This window comes from Mesoplodon mirus (genome assembly GCF_964341445.2).
Source record: "Mesoplodon mirus genome assembly, chromosome: 2".
Classification (NCBI taxonomy): Eukaryota; Metazoa; Chordata; class Mammalia; order Artiodactyla; family Ziphiidae; genus Mesoplodon; species Mesoplodon mirus.
The window spans coordinates 126338215-126349286 of record NC_138977.1 but is presented as its reverse complement, the minus strand read 5'-3'; the positions used below and the strand labels follow the sequence as shown (position 1 = coordinate 126349286).

Below are 11072 nucleotides of genomic sequence, written 5' to 3'. Positions count from 1 at the left end.
GGTCACTTGAGCTCTCGAGCAGCAGTGTCCTCACCTAGAAAATGGGGACGATCCCTACCTCTGGAATCAGATGTACACAGCCTGCAGTTTCTCCCCAGTGGCAGGCCAGTGTGCTCTGGAGCTGGAGAACCTGAGTCTGCATCCCAGCCCCTGATTGTGGGCTGCCTGACCTGAGAGCCTACTTCCTCACTGTGGCCGCCACCCCCGGGGCTGGTGGAAGAGAAAGGCAGGCAGGGGAACGCCGGCTGTGAGTCAGGTGTCACCTGGACACCGGTCCCCAGGCCAGCCCTGCACACGTCTCCTCCTGGCTTCCCTTTCAATGTCCCACGCCAGTCAGCGCCCACATGCCCACGATTTCCCTGGAAACACACACATAGTCCCTGTCCCCTTAGCCTTTTGCCTCTGGGCAGCAGAAACACAGGCTGAAATCTGCACACTCTGCATACAGAGTGCCTGCTGCCAGAGGAACCCTGGACCAGCCACCAAGCCACCCACTGAAACAGGTGGAATCATTTGGCCCCTGGTTGGGCTCACAGAGATCATACGGGAATGGGTCCTGTGCATTTCCTTGCTTGGGCTTCCAAACCACAGAAACTGATTTCCTCACAGGCCTGGAGGCTGGAAGTCCAAGATCAAGGCGTGGGCAGGGTTGATTTCTTCTGAGGCCTCTCTCATTGGCTTGTGGACGGCCGTCTTCTCCCTGGGTCCTCACGTGGTCACCCCTCTGTGTGTGTCTGTGTGCTGATCCCTGCTTCTCATAAGGACACCAGTCTTACTGGATCAGGACCCATGTGTATGACCTCATTTTACCTTAATCACCTCTTTAAAGGCCCATCTTCAAGTACAGTCACATTCTGAGGTGCTGGGGGTTGGACTTTGGCGTATGGATTTGGGGGGACACAATTCAGCCATAACGTCTTGTGTGGTCATTACTTTGGTGAAGAAGGGCATCAAATCCAAGGTGCAGTAGCACTGTGGTCACAAGGGAAACCCCCGGACGCCAAGTCCTCCCTGCTGAGCTCCCCCAATTCAGAAGATGCCGAGGATGCTCCTTCCCTGGGGTTGCTCTTCCCACCTGGACCTCCCTTCTGCATTTCCCTTCCTGTAAGTTCTCGTGGAAGGTCAGCATCTGCTTGCTGAATGACCAAGCCTGAGCATGACCACTGCTGCTTCCCTGGCCAAGTCGAGTCTGTGTTCACAAAGCCTTTATCCAGCGTTCTGTCATTTGATACATGATTTTCTACATAGGAGTAGAAATACACTCCTTAAAAAAACACTTGGTTACTGAGACGGGCAAGTGAGTAGCTCTGGAAATAGCATTTGTTCATTTAATAGGGCTGGAGGGGAGCAGTGGCTTTGGTTTTTTTTTTCCTTGTGATGAGTTTTAAAGAATTTCAACTGCAGTGATACTGCAAGATGAAAAATGGATTTTTCAGTGGCTGGTGGGCTCCGTCTGGTCATACTGTACTCCAGCATTATTTTCACGGCGGTCCACACATGCTGCCTGCTGTAGATGGGATGCCGTTGGTCTTCAGTGTGAAGGACGTGCCCACCCCTCTGCTCACCTCTCCCTCCACAGAGCACCTCATGGGTGGCGCCCCGTGAGGGGCAGAGCTAGGAGACCATCCCTGGTCCCAGGGATCCAGAGGGGAGGCAGCCCCACCCAGGGTAGAGAGCCCTGGCTACTGCCTTGGAATGGGGCTGACCAGGAGCTGCAGCCAGTACCGGAGCTGGAAAGGTGGGCGGGGGTCAGCACGGGCTCAAAGCAACAGCACAAGCCCAGGTCGGAGACAGGAAGGCCCGAATCTCACACAAGAAGGCGAGCAGCCCCACTTGATGGAGGGATTGGGACCATGGCTGTACCTGCCATCGCCGGGCACTGGGGCCAAAATGGTCCTTCTTCCTTCAGCAGCATCTAAATCCACCCCAATCATTCTTTTACTCATTCATTCATTCGTTTCTTCACTCATTCATTCATGAGTTTTTTCATGCAACTCACTCATTCGTTCATCCATCCACCCACTGATCCACCCATCCACCCATCCACCCACTGATCCACCCATCCACACCTCCCTCCAGCACTTGCCAAGCTCTTCCCGTGTGTGGCCTCAAGCTGGGAACTGGAAACAGGTGATTCAGACCTGGTCCCTGACCTCATAGAGCTTCCAGACCAATGGGAAGACTGACTACAAACCAGTCAGTGCTGTGCTGTCCAGGGAATTGGGCTATGCATGTGGTAAAGGCAGCATGTCACATAACTCCTTCTGGCAAACGAGTGACAGTTCAGCAGGGCAAGGGACAGGCCCCCTGGCTCAGATACCAGGTGGGAAGGGAGTCCGCTGCCAACACCACATCCGTGTCCACACAGAGGCCGTTGGTCAATCACGGAAGGGGGACACGCCAAGGAAGGATGGAGGGAGCTGGGGTTGGGATGCCACGTGGGCAGCCCTGGGACAGAGCAGATCGTCCGTGGGGCCCCTGGCCCTTGACAGCCAGGTGTTGAGGGCGCTCACAGACAAAGACCACGTGACAAGGGCTCCCCCGGAGGGCAGGCTTCTGTGCAGCCCAGTATTTGCAGAGGAGGGCTGGCCTGGAGCCATGTGAAGCTCCTCCTGCAGCCCCACTGGTCCCTGGTCCTCAGACAAGACCCTCCGCCCAGGCAAGAGGGCTGGAGGCCGAGGGCAGAGCCGGACCCGGGCACACACAGGAGGTGAGGGGGCCGCACCTGGTCAGGCTCCATCCTCCATCTCGGCCTCTTCGTGAGGCCACAGGACGGCCCCTCCCCTGCCCCAGAGGCCAGGGGGAACGGAGACGGGGTGTCGAGTGAGAACCCACCCACCAGCCATCGTCCTGACCTGGGACACTCGAGTGACAGGTGGAGATGCCCATCAACCTCCTCCATCTGTCTCCCCCGCCACCCCGTCAGGGCGCTCAGGACCGCGGAGCAAATGCACACACACACACCCCCCCACTGGTGGAGCCAGGCAGCAATGGATGTTCCACTGCCTGTAGGAACAAACTGATTCACGTAACAAAGCGACAAAGTACACAGCTGGGAGGTCAGAACTTAAGGTTGACCAGACGTTCAAATCATTATGCATTTTTTTTCCTTTGGAAACATTTCTTTGATGGAAGCTTCCAGTTCCACACAACAAAGTAATAAAACTGATCTTCTTTTCCTTCAAAATCTTCAACTGTGTCATTCGGGTGGTCCATGGTGCAAATCAGTAAGGTTATAATTTAATTACATGAGAAAGTCAAACCAGAGTGAACAAAGAATCAGACTGGCATCATTTAGGGCTTAGTGAAGCAGAGGCTTGTAAGAAATCTCAGATGAAGGCAGAATATTGCCTGACCCGAATTACCAGCGGCCAGTTTCATAATCAGCATATGAAAATAGAACGTACAAAGCTCTAATTATCAAAAAGTGCTCAGTCCATCAGGAAGAAATGATCTTACAGGTTTTCTTTTCACCCAGCAAATCAGGATGGACCCAAATCAGCCCTGCCCTTCAGGCGTTACCCATCCTGCTGGGACTCGGGATGGGGGGCAGGCCAGGATGAGCCAGTCCCGCCTTGGGCTCGACAGGACGAGCAGCCGGGCGAGGGCAGAGCTGTGGGTTCAGAGAGCGGCAGCCATCTCTGGGGCCTCCAGAACTTGAACTCGAGGTCCATGTCTTCACGGCTTCATCATAGTTAGCCAGTGCGACTACAGCTTTGATTTCAAACTTCCTATGACGGGCTTGTTGGCAGAGAATTCCGACCACCACGATGCCCTCTCTAGCACCTTGCTTTCCTGAAGCACAGCACTCCAGAGGTTTTTATAGAGCTGCAAAAAATACATACAGAACACACATGTATGTAATAAGAAAGATTTTGAGTGTGCCAGTGCAACTGTGAAAACCCAGGGAGTTCTCTCCTGACACTTCATGGAAACATTTTAAGATGATTTAAATTTAATTTACGTAAATCAGTCTTTGTCAGTAGAGAACAATTGTGGAAATGCAACTATAAAGGACCACAATGTACACTTAATGATGAAGACATCCTGCTTGCCCTTTGCTTTGGAAATTCTCCTGGAAGGTGGATTCTGCAAGTCGACGTTTCTCTCGTACCCACGTGGCTGCTGGCTGGCAGGCGGCGGTGCAGCCAAGCAGCAGGATGATGGCTTGTCCCCTGGGCCACGGGGCCTGGGCACGCGCTGTCCCCTCTCTGCCTGCCCCGTCAGACTGTGCAGACTGGGCCAGCTAGCCGTCGCCTCAGGGCCCCCCAGGCGGAACTGCTCTCAGTTGTTCTCTTAGAGGAAGGTTCTGAGCGTGGCAGGCAGCCGCCTACCACCTCCCTGCTCCCAGCACGGCCAGCGCCCAGGCTGAGGTCCGTGGAGACAGGGAAGGGGCCGATTTTGTATCTGGCTGATGTTGACAAGTGTTACTTTTAAGAAGCCACCCTCCCCTGCAGCTGCCAAACAAACACACTCAGCAATTCTGCCCACGTTCTGCTATTCTTGGCTCCCAGGGAGACAGAGAGACAGGCTGTGTCTCCACAGGTCATCAATCCGAGGCGACACTGCACAGCCTGGAGCGTTATGCTTCACTTACTGACGATCTCAATCTCCTACAGCTGTGCTTGTTCATCTAAAATGAATTTCTGGGACTTGCCTGGTGGCGCAGTGGTTAGGAATCGGCCTGCCAATGCAGGGGACATGGGTTCGAGCCCTGGTCCAGGAAGATCCCACACGCTGCGGAGCAATGAAGTCCGTGCGCCACAACTACTGAGCCTGCGCTCTAGAGTCCGTGTGCTGCAACTACTGAGCCCGTGCGCCACAACTACTGAAGCCTGCATGTCAAAACTACTGAGCCCGTGCTCTAGAGCCTGCAAGCCACAACTACTGAGCCCACACACCACAACTACTGAAGCCCGCATGCCACAACTGAGCCTGCGCTCTACAGCCTGCGAGCCACAACGACTGAGCCCATGCACCACAACTACCGAGCCTGCGCTCTATAGCCCGTGCGCCACAACTTCTGAAGCCTGCGCACCACAACTAATGAAGCCCGTGCACCTAGGGCCCGTGGTCCGCAACAAGAGGAGCCACTGCAATGAGGAGCCCGTGCGCCGCAAAGAAGAGTAGCCCCCGCTTGCCGCAACTAGAGAAAGCCCACGCGCAGCAAAGGAGACCCAACGCAGCCAAAAATAAGTAAATAAATAAATTTATAAAAAGTAATGCCTGACATTAAAAATAAAATAAAGTGAACTTCTTACCTAGGAGCACCTAGTTCAAACCTCAGCCCTTAACACTAGGAGGAACGCGTGCCGTGTCAGGCTCCCTGTTGCGTGAAGCCTCAGGCTGGCTCCGGTGTCAGTGTGGAACCCGGGGCCCCCTCCCGGGACAGGACGGGATGGGACGGCCCTCCCCTACTCTGCCGCCGCCCGCGAGCCAGGGCCGCCTTCTGCCGAGCTGCTCGGTGCCGCCTGCTCAGGGCTAATGCTCCCGTGCGTCCGTGTCGCAGAGGCCGGCCCCTCTCCCGTGGGCCTGTCAGCACGTCGTCCTCGTGCTCCCACGGGGGCCCTGGCCAAGAGCAGGGTTCACTCTCTCCTGCCTTCCCTCCAGACGGTCCATCTCCGCCCCAATCCTGGCTCCGCTACAACCCGCCCGGCCCCTCCGGAGGCTGGGTTTCTCCCTGGCGAAGTGGACGCAGTAACACACACTGTGAGCGGGGACGCCCCGCCCAGCTGTGCAGCCAGAGGACAGAGGCCCTCCACAGATGTACGGTCCCCGCCGTTCTGATTCGATGGGGGACTCGTCCGAACTGCCCACCCCAGCGCCTGGTACTCCTGTCCCAACCCCAGGTGTGGCTTGGGCTGGTCAGAGGTCCAGGCGCCTGCCTCCCCAGACTGATTGCAGTGTCCCCTGGGGACAGATGGAGGGTTCCTAGCACCCTACGTTCAGTCTCCTGGGTCAGCAGAAAGAACATGACAGCCCTGGAACCTCAGCACGTGACTTCAACACTGTGAAACGCCACGTCTCCATGGAAACACAGGGACAACCACCCACAGGTAGTGGGAGGCACTGGGCAGACCCGTGGGTGTCGTCCAGCACGGGCGTCTCCACGTGGTGGAGGAGGTCAGGTGGGGATACCCGTGGGCTCTGTCAGGGTCCCCCAGCAGGACCAAGTGGGGCCACTCTTTGGGGTGGCACTTCAGCTGGAGGCTGGAGAAGACATCTCTGAAGAGGCGGCGTTCCGCTTAGAATGAACAGAAGCGCTCCGGCAACAGGAACACAGGTGCAAAGGCCCTGGGGTGGGAAGGAGCCCAGTACGACGGAGAAACAGGAGGACAGGGAGACTTTAGTCCAGAGGGTGGGAGGGGCACGGTGTGAAATGACCTTGGAGAACCGGGCAGAGGTCAGGCCGCGTGGGCTGGGGACGCAGGAAGGGATTTGGGTCCCATTTCAGGTGTGGGGCTCCATCAGAGCAGTTGTCTGACAAGGTCTGCTTTTTAAGCCATCACTGTGGAGCGTGGGCAGGAGGGGGAAGAGAGGAGCTTGGGAAGCCACGTGAGGGCTGCCAGCGAAGCACAGGTAGAAGGGTGAGGGGTCACGAGCTAGTGCCGTGAGACGGTCAGAAGACCCGGGAGCAGAGAGGCTCCCAGGAGAGCGTGAAAAGAGCGAGACAGCTGCAGGGCCCCGAGCTTCACACAGGCTCGGGCTGACCTCGGCATCACGGCCCAAGAGGGCGGCAATGCCATCCCCTTTCTCGGAGGAGGGCAGGCTGGGGGATGGCTAATCCGCCCATGACCACCCCCACGTCTCCCAGCCGCTCCCTCCCTGCTGCCCACGTGTGACCAGAGACTCCCAAGCCACGTCATCATCTCAGGCTCGGCACCGACTGCCATCAGGTCCCAGAGAGCCCCTGGCTTGCGGTCCTGGGTGCAGTGCCCCCAACCGCCATGGGAGGGGGCTGCTCTTTACCTCGCCGTCAGCTCTGCCAATCGGTGAGTCCAGGATGAAGTCAGGAGGGGCGATCACATCAACCAGGGCAGCAGCATCATCTTTCAGCTGTTGGAAAACAAAGTCCGTACACTTGGCAACTCCCGGCATCTCCATGGCGACCACCGAGCAACAGAGCCTACAACCCACTAGCAACGGTCCTCCAGCAGGCAGGCGCATGCAGCTCAATTACTAAAGCATTATCTTTTCATTGGCCTGGATTTTAGGTTCCCTGAGTGTGTGTCTGAATATTTTCACCATGTTGCTATCCACTCAAGACTTCCAGTGTTTTATTTTTTTTCAACAAGGTACGGACCGCTCGTAAAACTGACAATTCTGTGGCTCATTAATTGGCAACTGTCTTCAGAGGTTTGTCTCTGAACCCTGACTTATCTGGGCAATTACTGTTCCAACAAAGGAAAATATGTCCGGAAAAAAATGTAAGAGAAAAAGCATTTATGAGCACCTGGAAAAGCCATCATTCCAACGCTCTTTGGATCCCAGTAGTTTTATTACTCTCCCGTCCCATTATACAAATTATTCTTCAATATGACAAGTGGAATTTATATGAGAAGACTCCCAAGCATTTTCTTGAAATGCAAAAAATAATTTTCTTAAAATGACTGTGAAATGCCGTGGCTGAACTGAAGAGAACGCTGGAACGGGGGCAACTTGAACAATGTATGAAAGCAGCTGTTGAGCAAAGAGTCACAAGAACAGAGGAAATGCAGCCCGCTTTGTGGTTCAGATGCTGCTCCACACACCCTCAGCACCACGGTGGGTGAGGGGAGATGAGCCTGCCCCACTGCAGGGGGAAACATCAGCACAGCAAGGTCCTGGTCTCAACCGGGGTCGGCCAATGTTTAATGTAAGGGGCCCACAGGAAAGAGCCCGGCTTTGTGGGCCGCAGGGTCTCTGTCTCACGCTCACCTCTGCTGCGACGGTGTGGACAGCCCCACAGACGATGCACAAGGGAATGGCTGGATCAGGGAAGGAGCTAGTGCCCTCCACCCGGCCAACCCTGGCCTCCCTGAGTCAGGACGAGCCTGGATTTGCCAGGTGGTTCGGGCTGCATTATGGCCTAGGACCACCAGCCACCAACTCCGTGGTGTAAGTGTCATGTTTGAGAGCAAGGAAAACGATGGTTGTATTTTTAATAATGGCAACTCACCATCTGTGGAACACACGAAGGAAAACCCTCTCCTGTTTAAGTAAACGTGGCCTGTGTATGCAGCACGATCACAGGGACACCCTTACCCAGAGCCCACGTGGGGAGAGATGGGTGCTTAGGAAACAAACCCAGGGAGAGCCTTAATGCCAACCACAGAGGCATCACCTAGAACTATATCAACTTGAAAGCCCTGAAAGGGGAGAAACGGAGCGGCCTGTCGCCCGTCGTGCGAGACACTGGGCAAAATGCTGGGGACTTTGGTTCATGTCTTACCATCAAAAGTAGAGAAATGCCTCTAACTGTACCGCCCAATACGGCAGGCATGACACACGTGACTGTTTCATTAAAATTAAAGAAAACCGGATTTCCCTGGTGGTGCAGTGGTTAAGAATCCGCCTGCCAATGCAGGGATCACGGGTTCGATCCCTGGTCCGGGAAGATCCCACATGCTGCAGAGCAACTAAGCCCATGCGCCACAACTACCAAGCCTGCGCTCTAGAGCCCACAATCCACAACTGCTGAGCCTGTGTGCTGCAGCTACTGAAGCCTGCACGCCTAGAGCCCGTGCTCCGCAATGAGAGAAGCCACTGCAATGAGAAGCCCGTGCACCGCAACGAAGAGTAGCCACCGCTCTCCGTAACTAGAGAAAGCCCACGCGCAGCAACGAAGACCCAACGCAGCCAAAAATAAATAAATAAAATATAAATAAATTTGTTTTAAAAAAATTAAAGAAAACTAAAAATTCTTGGTCACACCGGCCGCCATTCTAATGCCAACAGCCCCAGGTGGCCAGTGGTGATGGTATGGGACAGCGCTGCCCCAGAACATGTCCACCCCCGCAGAAAGCTCCAGTGGTCAGAGTGTTGCCAGAACGTGACGTGGGGCTGGGGCCATCTGACTTTTCTGGGCGACAAAGGTAGAAGGATGCAATAAGAAAGGAAAATACCATGAAACGAACTAAAATTGGAGGCTAACTTGAAATGCTGGAGAGAATTATCGATTTCGCTGTAAAAAATTATTATTAGAGCGAGCTGAACATGTACAGATTCTACGACAGTCCCTGAAAGTGATGCTTCCTGAAATTTCTGACATAAGCACATTCTCTTAAGTTTCCCGGCTGTGCTAACGGTTGCCCGCACACAAACGAGTGGGAAGCTAAGGTCAGTGAACGTTAATATACGGGTGATCGTGTGTAATGTGGAAATCGTATAAGGATATAAGGGGATTTCAACTCACCTGGGCACACAGGGCCAGGATGGCGTTCTCTACCATTTTACCTGCTTGTTCACCAGAAAAGTAGCCACCTGTAAGCAGAGCGCTGGTTACTCTGGGTTCAGCTACCCTAACTCCCAAATTACCCACAAATTGCAAACATGCTGAAACAGCTTTCCAAAAGAGCCCATTCTGTGTGAAAATGCCTCGCTACTGCTGCCCGAGCCCCGCTGCGACCCCTTCACAGAAAGGCACCGGCCAGGGCTGGGCTCCTGTGTCCCCCTTCCCGCCAGCTCACTGAGCCTGTGCTGGGGTTCAGAGCCGGGAGCTGGGGAGGCTGAAGCCCAGGAAGGCGGCCTCGCGGGGCTAGGGGGAGACCTGCAGGGCAGGGCCGGTGGCAGGCCGAGCACAGTGCGGGCAGTGGCAGGAGGCTGGGCTGGGGGCTGACGGGGGCTGCGGGCACACAGCTGCACCTGCGGGCATGTGGGCGTCTGTAGCCACCAGGTGCTGGGCACGAGACCCAGCCCCTCAGCCTCACCTCCTACACTGCGGCGGGCTGTGCCGTGCCGTCCAACAGGCCTAAAGAGGTGGCCCCAACTTCGCTGCGGGACTGGCTTTTGTCTGACTTTTGCCACACAGAATGGTGCCCGCTCACTCGGAGTGGGTGGGCGCCTCGCCCCACACCCCGCTGCTCCCTCCACCCGGGAGCCCTTGGGCACCACTTCCCAAGGGCAACACCAGCCCCAAGAGGGAAAACATGGGTTCTTGGCAAGGGGGAGGGGGAAAATGTACTCCTCACACAGCCCAGATGTACGCACAGAACGTGAACAGATACACAGAATAGCTATAGTGTTAACACGTCCTGGGGGTGGTTAGGAAAAAACATCTAAAAGGGCTCCTTGGGGGATAATAATGAAATTGAAGGTTGAGAAACTCAGGTTTACCCGCTTCCCACCAATCTTCCAGGAATCAGGCCATTCATCACCGCCTCCAGGAAGCCCTCCTGGATCCCCAGTCTGGGCATTCCTGGGGGTGCTGCCCCAGCAGCCCGGGCTCGGCCCCGTGGGCGCCACCCTGCTGCTGTGCTTTTCTTCTTGTGGCCTCTGAGCTCCTCATCTGCTCTTCACTCAACATGTGATGAGTGCTCAGAAAATGGCACGGAAGGAGCACCACACAGGGAAAGCAGAGTCTCCTGGGTAAAGCGGAGGGCGCACAGCTCCTGGGCAGGGGGCTCACCTCGGTAGAGCAGGGCCGTGTGCTGGTTCAGGGACCACAGGGCGTAGAGAGCGCTGAGCCTCCCAAGCACAGCCCGCAGCGGGGGTGGCACGCCGGGCTGGTGCACGTGCTCGTGGAACCTCCGCACGACCGTGAGCTCCAGGAATGCCAGGGCCAAGGGGCGGCAGCAGTACGCCTTCAACAGAACACAGCACCGCGTTCGGGAACGCACACCAGGGTCTGCGTGCCAGCAGCGCTAGTGCGGCAGGGGACAGACGGGGCCGGGCAGTGCCTCTGGGGAAAGGCCTGCAGTAACACAAGCCCAGCTGCAGTGGCTCCGGACCTCAGACCCGGCGACCTCTCAGCTCGGTCCCACCTGGGACACGGGGTGACCCCACAGCCAACACACAGGCGTGGCAGGCTCGTCCAGCGCGGCCTGGCACTGCGGAGCAGTGGCGTCTCCAGGAGGTGGGCTCCCTGAGAGCAC

The 11072-nt window shown here is 56.0% G+C and overlaps 1 protein-coding gene across 5 annotated transcripts in view; it reads right to left on the bottom strand.

The window, feature by feature from the left end:
- Positions 1–3213: 3213 nt before the first annotated feature.
- The window catches only part of ACOX3 (acyl-CoA oxidase 3, pristanoyl), a 48004-nt gene continuing 40145 nt past the window's right edge, over positions 3214–11072 (bottom strand). For all 5 annotated transcript variants that reach the window (XM_082606733.1, XM_082606734.1, XM_082606731.1 and 2 more), the window contains 4 exons: positions 10607–10781; positions 9395–9462; positions 6970–7056; positions 3214–3828 (listed from right to left, as the gene is read on the bottom strand). In XM_082606733.1, coding sequence (XP_082462859.1) covers positions 3709–3828; positions 6970–7056; positions 9395–9462; positions 10607–10781 — 450 coding nt within the window. In that variant the 3' untranslated portion in view covers positions 3214–3708. The remainder of the gene's footprint in view (positions 3829–6969; positions 7057–9394; positions 9463–10606; positions 10782–11072) is intronic.